The 15665-nt window shown below is 41.9% G+C and overlaps 1 protein-coding gene across 1 annotated transcript in view; it reads right to left on the bottom strand.

Moving 5' to 3' along the window:
• Window positions 1-3725: 3725 nt before the first annotated feature.
• The window catches only part of ANKRD10 (ankyrin repeat domain 10), a 33778-nt gene continuing 21838 nt past the window's right edge, over window positions 3726-15665 (bottom strand). Inside the window, exons 5-6 of the mRNA XM_045567623.1 lie at window positions 9230-9325; window positions 3726-5278 (exon numbers count right to left, since the gene is read on the bottom strand). Coding sequence (XP_045423579.1) covers window positions 4803-5278; window positions 9230-9325 — 572 coding nt within the window. The 3' untranslated portion in view covers window positions 3726-4802. The remainder of the gene's footprint in view (window positions 5279-9229; window positions 9326-15665) is intronic.

The following is a 15665-nucleotide window of genomic DNA, read 5'->3' as shown; positions in this document are numbered from 1 at the left end:
CGGACTTAGGGACCCAGCTCCAGAGGACAGGCAGCATACGTGATGAAATGCTGCTGCCACGGCCACCAAAAGGCTGTGGCTTCAGTTTTGGAGCTCCTCCCATGCTCTGAGGGACGCCAGCTGCCGTGGAGGGGCCTGTGCAGTGAGGAACTGGGGGTGGCCTCAGCCAACAAGCAGCAGAGAACGGAGGCCCTCAGCCCAGCAGCCCTGGAGGAGCCGCGTCCTGCCACAGCCACCTGGGTGGGCTTAGAAGCAGAGCCTCCCAGAGCCTGCGAGCTTTCAGATGAGACTGCAGCCCCGGCTGGCAACTGCATCACAGCCCCCCGAGAAACCTCCAGCCAGAGGGAGCCGGCTGACAGCACTGGGATTCCTGATACACGTAAACTTCTAGACAATAAGTGTTTGTTGTTTTAAGTCTCTTAAGTTTTGGGGCAATTTGTTACACAACAGTAAATAACTGATGCAATGTTGCTGTGCAAATTGCCAGAGTCTCTCCAGAGTATTACTGGAATTGGAATCACTGGGTCATGGTAGGCCCGTCTTCAACTTTACTATACTTGTCAAAAAGTTACATGGATTAGAAATAAGACAAGTAGGTAGACTAAGTTACAACTGTTCAACCAGGGAAATTATTTTTTATTTGTGCTTGATGTAAATTACTCTGACTATGCAGGCCCAGGCCTGGCTTTCTGCTGCACCCCTCACTGTTTTGTCATTTCACACATGCTTGCTGGGCTCAAGCTCCACGCTTTGGCTGTGCAGTTGGTTCTCACTATGTGAGGTAGTTATATTCTTTAAGGTTGTCTTGAACACTGAATTAGTGAAAGTTGAACCATTGTTCCTGGGGAAATATGAAGGTAGGCTCCTGTGAGCCTTCGGTCACATTTTCATCAATTGATCAAGACATAGACTTGTTTTACATGTGTTTGTTTAAAGACACCTTAATATATATCGTTGACTCATTAACATTGAACTCACAACTGGCTGCGCCATAATTCATGCCTGAAGGAGGCTTCTAACGTGTGTTTTCTCCAAAAGGCATATCACAGCCTGTCGTGCTTAGGAACACCAGACAGCACTGCAGCACGGAGCATAGGGAACATTTTAAACAGTGAAGTCACCAAGAAGCACAAAAATGTGAAAAATGTGTCCTTAAACATCCCACAAAAAGGAGACTCATTAACAGCATGACAGCTGAAGCAAGAAGGCAGAGGACCCGCTGCTGAACCGCAGCTGGGAACGTCACAGCAGGTGACTCAAAGTTTGGTTGCTCTGAGCATGTCTGCAGATGACCGCAAAGTGCTACAAGTATTGATTTTGGGGTTACAAATAAACTTTAGTGAGCAGGTGAATTCACAAATAAGGAATCTGCAAATAACGATGACCGACTGTATAAATGCATACGACTCTAGGTTCCCAGCTCAGCCTGTGCCTCAGCCGAGTCCTCCTCCAACCTGTGACCGAGGAGCACCTCTTCTGTCCGGCACACGGTCCAGGGCAGATGCTGTGCCAGGCCTGTGGGACCCTGAGTTTGTGAATGTCCCTGCTCTGTGATCATGGCCTGCACACCAAGCATCTCTCCTTACAGGGGGCACAGGGGACACCCCGGGAGGCAGGGGGCTTCCTTCCTGGGTGGAATGTGCTGTCGCACATTTTCTTGCTCCTGTTGCAGCCGTTAGTGTGTGTGTGTGTGGGGGGGGGTATCCAGTGGTGCTCTGGCCAGCTCTGCCCTCAGGGACATTGCAACCACAGCCAGAGCCTGGTGATGCCCTTGCTGCGACCCTCTGGACACAGGTAGGGGGCTCTCCTGCCACCAGCCCCAGCCAGCCTGCACTCCAGGGGTGTGTCCCCCACCTGCCTGCTCTGGGGACTGCCAAGCCCAGGCTCCGGGAGCCCTTGGTCACAGGGGCCTGTGAGCACACCTCCCTGAGGCCTGACACCAGCCTGGACGGGGGACCCCTGTCCATGGCTGCACCTCTTTGCCCTCCCCCTGGACCCTGGCATTCCTTTCAGGCCTCTTCACACCTGTGTAATCATTCCCCTCTCGTGGGTTAGTTTTCTGTGCTGGACTTCCCTCTTTGAATTACTGCTGCGGACTGCCCACGCCCAGAGCCCCAGTGCCCACCGGTGCCGTGTGCCCTCCCACCGCCAGCCTCCGCAGCCCAGGTGTTCCCAATCACCTGTTGCCTCTGGGGTCCCCACCTAGCCTGGAAATCCCAGTTTCAGGTTTATTTACCCCACAAAGCAGTTGTTCAAGGTCTGCCTCACAGGCTTATTATCCCCATTCACTTCCCCACCCTGCAAAATATTTACACAAAACCAGACGGGCTCGTGTATCATTCCTGCACTATTTGTAACAGAAAAATAAGGCACCATCAGGTTCTCCCCCAGCCCTCCCAGACAGGTCACTTGTTTGCATGGGCTTGTTTCTCCACAGGCCGGGAGTGTGGGTGTCATTCAGAGGAGGCCCCTGCAAAGTCTTGGCATCTCTAAGCACCTGCATTTTATCCAGCTCTTCCAGGTGACCAGCTGCCTGTGGGCTCCATGCCCCCACCCCTCACAACCCCAAGCCCCAGCCCAGAGCCCCAAGCCCCAGTGCGCCCTACCAGCTCCTCCCTATCTCCTCCCCTTCTGCTGTTCTCTCCCCCAACCCTTCCCACCACGGTCATGGAGGCTGACTTGCCCTCCTTCACCCAGCACTCAGTCCCTCCGACCACACGCACGCACACACATCCACACACCGCGACACCCATATGCACTCACGTCCTCATACACGCGCTCACACACCCTCACCCACTCTGGCACACACCCGCCCGGCCGCCAGAGGCCCCTGCCCCTCACCCCACCTAGTGGCTGGCACCCCTCCCTCTGCTGCCCAGTTCACTGATGAGCTTACTGCTATCTATACTGAGTACTTCTTATTTTTCCATAGTAAAAAATATTTCTTGAAATAATGCAGTTTCAGTTAAAAGTCATGGAATTTCAGATACCCATTACAGCACCACTGAATGTTTTTCAGTAAATATTAACTCACTATGAGGTCTTTGAAATACCTTAAAAAATAATCCAAGCAGGGGATGGCACTAAGTTTCATTTATTTCAACTCGGAGTGGCGTGAGTGGCTTCTTGAATCCGTCTGTTGAAATGGTCTTTGCGCCCCGCTGCCTGCCATGCATGGGAGACGGCCGCAGCAACAGCAGCAGTGACAGTGCCGTGCACCCTCTCCCTACCCTCAGCGTCATTGCTGCAAAACTTCCAAAACTTAGTCCTCCCTCACTCCAATCTATTGTTTTACAAGAATGTGCATAAAGGCATGAATGTTTTAAACAACATATGTAGGCATGCCAGAATGGCTATTTTGTTGCCATCAACTAAAATTTATATCCTTAAAAGGCTTATAATTCATTAATATTTGCTAAATCCAAAGAAGTTTATAACATTATGGATGTCTTTTATGAAAATGAGCACCCAGGGAGGATGCTGGGATGGGTGACATGCAATTTATACTTCCCCCACGGAGATTCAGTAAGACAAAGTGCCCACGAAACCAGAGTATATTAACAAACCAGAAGTGGAAAAAATACTATATGAAGAGAATCAGAATAAAGCAAAATTACAGGCAAAGTAAAACACGATATTAAACTTCTATCTCCCCTTCCATTCCTTCCACTGATACCTTCTCCCCCAACCCCACCCTAGAAAGAAACTGCAACCCAGGAACAAACTGACTGTGAAAGTTTTTTATTAAATTTGTAAAGGACAGTTTTAAAACAAAATGTCAGTAACACTCTTCGAACATTGGTTTGTTCATTAGACACTTTCTCTATCTGCACCAATTTTTATTACAAAAATCAGAAAAGTAAAAATTCATTACAATATTTGCACAGTGCAACCACTAGTTGCCTAAACAAAAGCTAATTTCTATAAAATCTTGAACTTAATGCAGTTTTATTATGAGAGAGCCAAAATTCTCTCAGTTAATTGGATATATAGTGGTGTATATTTAAAGCAGAAAACCCCCCAAAAAACAAGGAAAAAAGAAAATATAAGACAAAAGAGTCAGTTAAATATTTTGACCTGACAATTCCTACAAAGAGTAACTTCCACTACATATAAAGGAATCTGTTATCCATGGTAAAAGTTCTAGAGACCGAGTAGGAGATGTGGAATAAAAACACAACAAACAGGCCAGGCTGCAGCCCGAGGCAGCAAGCCACATCGTCACAGGGCCTCACTGACCCCCAGCCACTGTGTGTCCACAAGGCAACTTGCCAAGCTTCAATGACACACACTGGAAAAGACAAATGTTCTTTTCTTCATACAAATCATTTCCAAGAAGTCTTTGTACCTTGCATAGGGAAACAGCTGTGTTGTGTCACAGATTCTACAGGGAAGAGTGAAAGCAAGCTTTGAAAATGACTCTGTGCAAACAGAGATCAGGTACCAGGCACCTCCTTTACTGCCCCAGTTTATCTTGATCGTGTGATTTAATTTGACAAAAGGGAAAATGGCAGTATCTGGTGATAGTATTAAAAACAAAATGTTCAGACTGGCACCAGAAAAATTAACCTCCAAAAGTGCATTTTATAAAAGGACCAATACCCCACTATAGAAACATCTATGCACTAGGTAAGCCCTACTCATGCACAAACGAGCACTCACTGGGAACTTGTCAAGTTTACTTTTTCAGAAAGTATAAAAAACAGTACAAGTCATGACATTACTCAAGTTGATGCTACATCAGTGTTCTGAGTTGGCTACCAGGAAGAATGGCTGCATCTCTGAGAGCCAGGCTGCTGTCCTTAAGAGCCGTGGTACAGGTGCATGGTACCCAGGACGGCACAGTCGTACCGCTCCTCCACCTTCACTGAGTTGGAATGCTCGATCACACTGTTCAGCTCAGGGATGCTTTCAGCAGTGTCCCCAAACCCATGGTAATGTCCATAGTGCAAATTGTCCCCCATGTCTTCTGCCCAGGAAGGTCTACTGGCTATGCAGCTGCTTGGACTCCCATTCAGGTGCAGAGAACCGCACATCTCAGGGTTAACGCTCATGGTCTTTTCTGGCTCCTCAGTCCCGTTAACAGAGAGAGAACCCTGGCTACTGGGAAACAGCTGTCCTGGGACCGATCCACTGCTAATGCCAGTAGATCCTGCCAAGCACTGGCCATTCCTGCTTTCCATCCCACTGAGCTGGCTCGTGGAGGAGAAGTCCAAATGTCCACTGATGACACATCCATTTGTCAATGTATTCGATACGGAGCTACTGTTTTTCATATCTGCATTAAGAAATACACCTGTCACCAAAATTCAGAACCAGTGGGAAGAGGAGAAACTATAAAATGCTTCATTGTTGCTACAATTTTAAAGAATTTAGTTTCTTTTCTTTTTTCCTTTTAAACAAACCAGTTTCTTTTCCAAAGAAAAAACAATGTGCATAGGTAGACTTAAAAATAAAATAGTATTTTCCTAGTAAGATAGGAAAAATACATGCATTTTAGTAGCATTGAGTAGCTAAACTAAAAAATATAAGCCAACAAATATACTCCATGAAAAATACCAACACAGTACTAAAAAGCCGTCAAAAACCTGTTCTCATTTTCAGATTACTTTCACAGAGCTGTTTTATAAATCACCCCTGAAAAGGTCCATCAGAACTGAAGGTTTTCAACAAAGGGTTAATATTAATACAAAACACAAAAATTCTCTAGTTCTTAAGGAAAAACAGGAGATAAATGAAGCAGGTGAATTAAGAAAGCTCTTCAAACCATGTAGGACAGCATCATATAATGTTTTTAAAATCTTCTCTCCTCAAAATTGTCAGGGAAGCATGCACAGGAATATTAAAAGGAACAAATTTTTTCTTAGTAACACTCAAACCTATGTAGTACTTCTGCAAAATGCCACATTAAAAGCATTGGCAGAATACAGAGAAATCAGCAAGGAACTATGAATATTAATGATTCTAATGCACACAGTCTTGGGCCAACAGCACAATTCTGAATAGTTTCTTCTGAGTCCAGCAATTAAAATGACTAGGATAGTAAAGGTTTCATTTTATTAGGTTATACTAGAAAAAATGCTGATAGTTTATTTTTTGTTTTTTTTTTTTTTTGAGACAAGGTCTTGCTCCATTGCCCAGGCTGGAGTGCAGTGGCATCATCATAGCTCACAGCAACCTCAAACTCCTGGGCTCGAGTGATCCTCCTGCCTCAGCCTCCTGAGTAGCTAGGACTACAGGTGTTTGCCAACACACTCGGCTAGTTTTTCTATTTTTTTGTAGAGATGGGGTTTTGCTGTATTACCCAGGCTGTTCTCAAATTCCTGGCCTCAAGTGATCCTCCCACCTCTGCTTCTCAAGTGCTGGGATTACAGGCGTGAGCCACCATGCCCAGAAAAAATGCTGATAGTTTAATCCGCATATACAGACATCCATTAAGAGGGAGATGTCTTACGGAAAAAAAGCCCATCACAAAATATTTGGGCACACTGGGAGAGGCAGTTACAAGTTATTTGTCTGTATACTGGAACGTGAGAATAATATTCATGTTCACAGGAAGTCACAGAACAGTATAAAGAATAACATAAAATTATCACTTGCTCAGTAATGTTAAATTTTATCTCAATATTATACATTATCAAAGCAAGGCACGATACTAAGTATAGAAGAGCTCAGTTCTAATAACTTTTAGAATAAGGACAGAGTTTAAATATGTCTGATTACCCTAACACCTCACACACCATGTGACTCTTCCCATGAAGGGCTTCCCTTCCATTTCACCACCTATATGCCTCTGACAGAGGTTTCTGTTGTGTCCTGGAAGTCTTCCTGCCAACAAAAGATAACAGCTTCTTCAAAGAACAAAAATATCTTCTAAACATTCCATGAATCTTTCAATCTTTTGGCAATTTAAGCAACAATCATAGATTATAACTACTATAAATTCTTCAGAAAATAGAATTTTTTTTCAATTTCAATGATAGCTTTTCTATTTAGTTAAAACTCTAAAGAACAAGTGTTTCAAGGACTAAATATAAAATAAAAACAAAACGAAATGAAACAAGTTATTCCCAGGGGAAATTTAAACTAAATTTTTTCAAAAACAAAGTATAAACCGCCTTTCCTGGGAGATAAAACTCATTTATATGATGGCAACATAGATGGTTGTTATGGTTCACTATGTGTGTGTGTGGTTTACTGAAAGAATAAAGTAGAATTTTTCTTTAATGCCTAGTAAAAGTAAATTAGTTCTATTACTTAATCTCAAAATCAAGGTTAGTTGGTAACTTCCTACTGTTATGGAAAAATCTAATACAACAGCGAAAGCAGAGCAGACATTCCAGAGACCTGCTGATTGGGCCCACTCCTGGGCCCACACGGCTCCTGGCTCTCACCAACGCTCTCCTCCTCTCTGAGCTGCCTGTCAAGACTTGCACTTTCTTCTCACCATCTGCCCAGCCATCCCGAGGTTCTGTCAACACCCAAGGGACACAGTGAGGGCAGCCAGGATCAGCCTGGGATGAAGCTTCTGCCAACATCCTCCCTCACCTGCAGCCCCTCTGACGGAAGATCTGGATTGCTAAGCAAACGTCTCCTAATGTGAGTCCTCCCTCTCTGGACGTAATGACCCTCTTCACCCCTACCCTGAGTCTCAAACTAGGGACACTTAAAAAACGAAGATATTCCTGCTGAATTGGGGGAAAAAAAAAAAAGACATTTGTGCATAGTTTTTCAGAAATGTATAATCTTTGAAAACAATCTCACCAGAACAAAAAACAAATGGGAAGTATTTAAAGAACACCCTGACTTTTGTGATGATTCTCAAAGAGAAGTGGCAGTTCCCTCAGCTTTTAGTGGATGTGGACTTCTATTTCACATGAGGAAAACTGCGAACAACCGCCACTGATTTCAAGACTTTTTGTTCATTCAGCCAGAGTGTTACAAATCAAACAATGGAGAGTGGGGAACGTGTAGGTGGCATCTGGCATGTGGGCTGGGAATAAAGCATGGCTTTTTCACCATGATGCTCAACCTCAGAGGAAGTTTACCAAGGAATTAATGTTTGAGGAATAAAAAGGGATTACTTCCACCTGTTCAAAAGCATGCTTTTGAAAAAAAAAGCAGGCTTTGAGTTCTGTTACGTATCTTTAGCCACAGTCAAATAGCTCCAACTACAGAAACCTATTATTTTAAATGTACTATCCAACCAGAATTTCTTCTGGAAAATCTACTGGTTTCATTTAGTTATTTGGCAAAAAGGCTACATTACCCCTAACAATTCTGTAGCTTCCAGAAAGAGGCATACATTTCCTTTTAATTTTAATGAGCAGAAATGATTTTTTCATATGGGTTTGGTAAACAAAATATATAATCTTTTATCTCCAGTGAAGATTGAGCATAAAGACATAATATAACTCAAAAAAATATTAAATATCTACTTTTGTAACATGTTAAGAGAATGACTAAAAAGTAACTGTAGTCATTTAAACAAAAGAATAGTAGAAAAAAGCATTAGCTAAATGGACAAATCTTTTTTAGATATTCTAAATGCTACAAGAACTGAGCTTCTGCCTTTTACAAATTGGAAATAGGACTACTGTTTTAGTATACTAAAAATGTTAACATTTAAAATGTGTTTTGTGAAACACAGTGTTCAGCATTTTAATAGACTTAGAGTGAAGGCCACAGAAATCAAAACCAGCAAGAGTGTTGGGTAAAAGATTCTATATTGTCAAAACCACATCTACGAGTTCTCAATGTTTACTGCTGATAGTCATCCTTGCGGTAGACTGCTTTGAAAATACTAGCCACAGCATGGTTCCGTATATTCACCCAAAGGTCACACGTCAGAAAATTAAAAATGCAAATTTCGTCAAAAATAAGCAAGGCACATTAAGCAACACCTTCAAATCAGAATAGGAAGATTGCACTTATGTTTCATATCCACAGAATGCACCCAAAACACTTATCCTTTTATCTACAAACTTGCCCAAGATATGCAAATTATAACATTTTGTAAAGACACTGGACAACAAAGTGCAAAAACGTTTAAGGAAAACGTTATGTTAGAAATAATATGCATACTGATTCTTGCAACGACAAGGGGTTTGCATTGCTGAAACAGTATATATTTCTATTTCTTTTGGTCCAACAGAAGCACTCTCCTGTTGTTTGGTGTCTTCGACCACTGGATTGTTGTTGCAGCTAACAGGAAACTGTCCACTCCCACCTGTTACAACGGCAAACTCTCTATCAATGTGCATTTTGTCAGCCTCATCTTCTGTCTCGCCATTCACTAGTGGCATGGCATGATCCAAGCTTTGAGCTGCACAGAAAACAAAGACTACGTCAGATTCCTTTGTATGTAATAAGAAAACCTAAAACACATGTTTTAATTCCTTTTGGGGATCACTAAATGCTTTAAACTGTTAAATAATTAAAATCTCTATAGACCACTAATGAGCTTAGTACACTACTGAGAAACTTACTTTTCCACAGTAAAAAATAACCCTCGAAATGTGCAATTTCAGTTAAAAGTTATGGAATTTCACATACCTATTACAGATTCACTTGATGGCAAACATCCTAATTTTCAGGCTATTTGGAGAACACAAAGTAGTGATATAACCTAGAGTCAATTCTAACTTTTTCAAATTCATCAAATGTTTTTACTCTTTTTTTTTTTTTTTTTTTTTGAGACAGAGTCTTGCTCTGTTGCCTGAGCTAGAGTGAGTGCCGTGGCGTCAGCCTAGCTCACAGCAACCTCAAACTCCTGGGGTTCAACGATCCTACTGCCTCAGCCTCCCAAGTAGCTGGGACTACAGGCATGTGCCACCATGCCTGGCTAATTTTTGCTATATATATTTTAGTTGGCCAGATAATTTCTTTCTATTTTTTTAGTAGAGATGGGGTCTCGCTCTTGCTCAAGCTGGTCTCCAACTCCTGATCTTGAGTGATCCACCCACCTCGGCCTCCCAGAGTGCTAGGATTACAGGTGTGAGCCACCGCGCCTGGCCTCCAAGACAATTCTTAAGTGACAACATATAAACCATTAAAACAATCCTGATTTTCAAAAAATGTATACTAATTTCATTAGCAAAAAATAATGTAAGGTCTGAGACTCGAGACCAGTCTGTGACCATACTATCCCAGACTGGCATTTGATCTGAGCACCAAAATACAATAAAATTGAAAACATTACATTAAAAAGTCTTGGTTCCAAGAAACTTGGAGCTGAAGCTACACACACTGTGTACAAGATTATCATCTCTGTATTTTGGAGATGCTAATTTTAGCACACGTCTAACCACTTTCCTCCAAGCAATGCATACAGGGCACAAATATGGTTCCCCCAGACCCTGGTGACCCTCACTTCTCAGGAACAGCCCCTCCCGTCTGATAGATGGTGTCTAATCTTAACGTGAATGTGTTTTTCCCAAAAAAGATTCTAACAAATCACTGCTACACCTTGCTTTATCCATTTACCATGGCATAAATCCCATTATCAACTAATCTTTAATCTGCCAAAGGACTCTATTTATAATACACCTAACCAAATTCCCTGCAGCTGTCTGGGTTGCTTCACTTTTCTTCCCTATCACGAATATCATAATTAACATCCTCATAAACACAGCTTTGTACACATTTCTGGCTCTTAACTCAAATACCTAGAATTATTTCTGGGCCAAAGAATACACGTAACAAATAACTCTCAGTGCTAAATATTTCTTTCAAATAAACATTTAAAAATAGGGAGAACTAAATTTTGCAGCTTTACTTAGTTCTAATTTTAGAGGCACATGAGTCATTTCCAATTACACTGTGTATATCAGTTCTAGATTATTTCCCAAGGATGCTAACTTACAGAATGAGAAACCCAATTCCTGAATGATTAGTATGTAGGAGACAGAAACAGAACAGTGTGATGTGTGTAGTTGGGAAAATAATAGAAGTCTGCACAGGTATGAAGCCAAAAGCATTCTTCAAATGCAAGTGTGCTCTAAAACCAGAGGCGTTAGACTGCAGCTTCCACCAGGAGCTTTTCTTTAATCCTCCATGGGCCCCATGTCTGCACCATGGCACAGGCTGTCACTTTCTAGGAGTCAGTGGCAAACAGGGCACCTCAAGAAAAAAATGATGAGGGTACGGGGAGAGGTAGAGGCACAGGTCCCCCAAGGGTGCCAAGTGACAAAGTCCTCACAATCTCTAGGGAGTTCACAGCATTCAGAAATGAAGAATCAGCAGTCAGCAGTGGGTCAGGTTTGCTCCTTCCACACTCTGCAAAGTCGCTAAGCAGAACCGTGAATATGCTTTGCAAAACAGACATCACCAGGAATACAAAGCAGACAGCTTCAAGTATCCAAAGGTAACTTTAGAATTCATATGCTAATATTCCCTGGGTAAAGTGGCAACTAGAGGTTATATTTGCAATGTCACACCTCTGAAAAGCAGATTAAAAAAAATCCCACAGATAAGAGGACAAAGAAAAAGCTTAATGGAAGCAGAGATGTTGACTTTTCACTAAGCCTCAGTGCCTAAAATAGTACCCACATCAACTGTGGAAGCCACTGGCTAACCAGAAAAAATAAAACACAGAAAGTAAACAAACTATTAAGGATAACTGGCACATCCAGTAATAAAATCAGAACCACAAACATCTCAGGTGAGACTGGACGTGTGCTGATGCCTGAAGTGCAGCCTGAGGGCACAGAGGCCACTAGGGGGCCAGAAGAGCTGTGGCCAGGGGAGTCGGGGACATCATCCGACTTAGTACAGCACTCCTGTACTAGGAGGGACCTCATTACCCAGTGAGTTCTCTGAAACTGCTCCATTTAGTAGATACATCTTTTGTTAATGCAGATAAAAATGAAAGGCTTTCACATTTTAGCAATCAAGAAATTGTGGGAAACAGATGCTAACACAGCATCCTAGAATTCTATTATCTTTCTCCACAGACAGCCTTTTAGAGTACCATTCCCACAATCTGCCATTCCAGAGCCCTGGCTAATACTTTTATGAATGCTTTCTTCATTTCTTTATTCCAAGTACCTCTAAGTAAGTCGTTCTCAGCTGGCTGGTTGGAGGCATTATGGCTGCAATTACTTACCTTACATTACAAGCCATGAAATTAAAATTGTCCTCTCAAAATTTTAAGAACAATGGATTTGGACTTGACTCTGCTTCCGCCCATAACCAAAGATCCTGCCAGCTGCAGCACTTTCTCCCATACGTACCTATTGCTATTGCGGAAGGAATCATTTAAACTTTACACATTCTGCATTTGAGAAAGGTGGTCTGTATAGACATTTCAGAAAAAATGTCTTCTTCCAGAGTTATCAATTTTTATTCTACTTAGTTTTGGAAAGGAAGCACCTTGTCTTCCCATCTTTGATTTTCACAGTTAAAAGTTACTGAATGTCTCTGGAAATGTTACTTAACATGATCACTTCTTAGTGTCCTTGCCTTTTGACTGCCACAGCAGGCATCTGTTAAGAAGACAGGCTTCTAGTACAAGTTAGATACTGAATATTCAGGATTGAAAACTACATAGGATTGGCTCCAAACCTCCCAGCCTCTCTCCTGAGAGGCAGCCACTGCCAGGTGTGAGAACTGAAGCAGCCACAGCATGCCTCTGGCCGGGCGGGGACCAGAAGAGATGTTCCCTTTGGGGCTGGCATCCAGGACAACTCAGCGTCTGCGTCTGTACTTACATCTTTCCTAAAGCCAGTTCTCAGCAAGACTGTACCCACCACAATTATTTATGATCAGGCAGTGGGAAAGCTGGAAAAGGTCTTACCCAGTTTTAAAAGCCAGGGAAGTCCTGCTGCATCACAGAAGTAACGCAATCGGACACCAAGGTCCTGATGTATTTTAGTGCTGACTAGGTTGACTTAGGATGCACTCTGGTGCACCCCTCAAACTGACACACGCAACACGCATATAAAGACAAGACTAACTGCTAGGCACACCTGCAGAAGACTTATCTAGGGCTTATGAAAAATGCCTAGTCATGCTAACATTGTTCTCTTAAGAGGCCAAGGAAAAAAGCAGTCTAGTCACATACATATCTTAAGACATAGATGTAAGTGTTCTGACCTACCCCACACTGGTTATGTGCCAAGAGCAAAGCAGGAGAGACAGTTTACAAATGTAAAAACTGCCAAGTAGTTTCACACAATTAGTTTAAGATTATGGCAGATTGATAAACGACCTTCCACTGTGCCTCTAAGATGCCATGTGGAAGGGTCCCAGGTGCTGACTCATAACCCTGAAGTGGCCAGGTAACCAGAACACCTCATGCCCCTGCAGCCTTTTCACTGAGTGCCCTCTACTGAGAATGCTAACGACTGGGGAAGCCTCAATTTCCCCATTAAAGGAGCAAGGAAGAAACCTTTCCTTAGTGGTTTTCCATCAGCCGTTATTAATTAGAACTATTGTTTGTTCTCCTATAGAGCACATTTTACACAAATAACTATTTTCGTAAAGGTCTTGTTAAAAATCAAAATAGCACTCAAGACCAGAATGAAGGCTCCTTTACTACAAGGAGACCTTCTGTTGGACTTGGCCAAAATCCCAGCAGAGCAAAGGATGGCAAGGACTCAGGAAGTGGCAGTAGTAAGGGGAGCAACACAGGACAGAGACACAGTAGTGAGTGCTTTGGAAAGACTAATGAGGGATTTGGGATTTTGTCCAAAGAACACAAAAGGGAAGCTGTATGTGGTAAGTCTCGGTAATTTCCCACCACAGTGTCCACCTATGTGGAAAACAAGTCAGGTGCCTGAGGTTTGCTGAATTTGAGACTTACAACAGTAGAAAACACAGAAATTGTTGGTCCCTAAATACAATTCAGATAGTATTTCTAAAATGTCACATCTTTAGGGATTCAAGACAAAACAATCACTTCATATTTGAACACAATTAGGCATGTTCTGTCATCCTGGCTAAATTTTTAAAAACAAATATACTGTACATACCTAACTAAACTAGAAGGAATGAAATTAAAATTTTACTTCTGGCAAGCATTTTATTTCTCAAATCTCAAGTTCCAAGCAATTAGCTAACATCTATCACTTAACAAACCTGCTGGTCACATCCGCCCTCCACCAGCCCGTTTTTCAGCCTGCTCAACAAGAACAGTAAATGGAGGTCCTTTATTCAGGTCAAATTCATCCTGGGAACAAGTGTGCTGAGAAATTTTTCATTGCTAATTTTAAACTAAATCATAATGTATTTTTCCTATGAAGCATTTTTACATTAAATTACACATTATGAATAAGACTCTAAGATCAGTAATTAACAGAACCTTGAAGTCAATTTACTATGTGAGACCCGGTATCACCACAGCCTACTTCCTGTGGCAACTGTTTTCCCAACTGCAAAACTGAAGGTTATTGGGTCAGTTTTTTAACTCACACTGCCTCCCCCCAAGACTATGGAGCTCCAAGCAAAACAATACTAACAAGATGAAGTTTTCATTCATGGAAGCGATTGGCATTCTTTTCTAACCAGGATCACTGAAAAGTTTGACAACGCTTTCAACAAATACACATATATTAATAAATCATTGCATTATTTCTGAAGATCAACCAGGAATGCTAACCACCTAGTTTTACACAGCTGGTGCAGCTGGAGTCCTGAAATCCATCTGTCTTACCTCCTTTAATATATGGTTCATAAACAGAAAAAAACCAAAAATATTTATATACTGATGCTTCCTTAAAAGGGCGCCATCTAAAACAAAACCCCACCCTGGGGAGAGTATCAAATTGCATTTTCATACTGACAAGAATGACTTTATTAAAGTTTTTTTTAAATAATCCCTTTTCCAAAGATGGAAGTATGAATGCTTGTAGCATAACTTGCTTCCAAAGGACAGTTTATACTCAAGCAATACCAAAAGGGAAAGTCATTATTCTCCATTTAAGATCTTTTATATCAACATGATCTTCAAGGGGAAATTACTCCAATTTAAGATACTTGAAAGCCATTTATTAAAAGCAGAGTCACTACTTTCTACGGGGAAGAGTGGATAACTTTTAGACTCATGATTCCAAAGCATAAAAAAAAAAGTTAAAGAGTGAAATTTATGCTCGGCAAGGTGGCTCATGCCTATAACCACAGGACTTCGAGAGGCCGAGGCAGGATTGACTGAAGCCAGGAGTTTGAAACCAGGCTGAGCAAGACCCTGTCTCTACCAAAACAAAACAAAAAAATTAGCCGGTGTGGTGGTACACCTGTAGTCCCAGCTACTTCAGAGGCTGAAGCAGGAGGCTCGCTGAACTCAGGAGTTTGAAGTTGTAGTGAGCTATAATGATGCCACTGCATCTAGCCCAGGATAAAGAGCAAAAACCCATCAAAAAAAGAAAGAAAAAAAAAAAAAGTAGTGAAATGTATAGGGATCTCTTTAAAGATTAGCTTAACCAGGACAACTTCTGGAAGTAATTGTTTTTATAAACCCCACACTCAAAAATCTGAAATTCTAGAAGACAGAATGGACTAAGCTTTATTTAATAAGGTCCAAGTTATGTATCTATACAGTTATATTATCCCAGGCACTTGTAATTTTTGAAAAAGCCAAAAAAATGACAACTTTAATTCTTTATATGTTATTCTCAAAAGTATTTTATATGCATGTGTTACATGAGCAAAGAAAGTACTTACTTTTA

Source organism: Lemur catta, chromosome 13 (genome assembly GCF_020740605.2).
Source record: "Lemur catta isolate mLemCat1 chromosome 13, mLemCat1.pri, whole genome shotgun sequence".
NCBI lineage: Eukaryota > Metazoa > Chordata > Mammalia > Primates > Lemuridae > Lemur > Lemur catta.
This window is presented reverse-complemented; position numbering and strand designations above follow the sequence as displayed.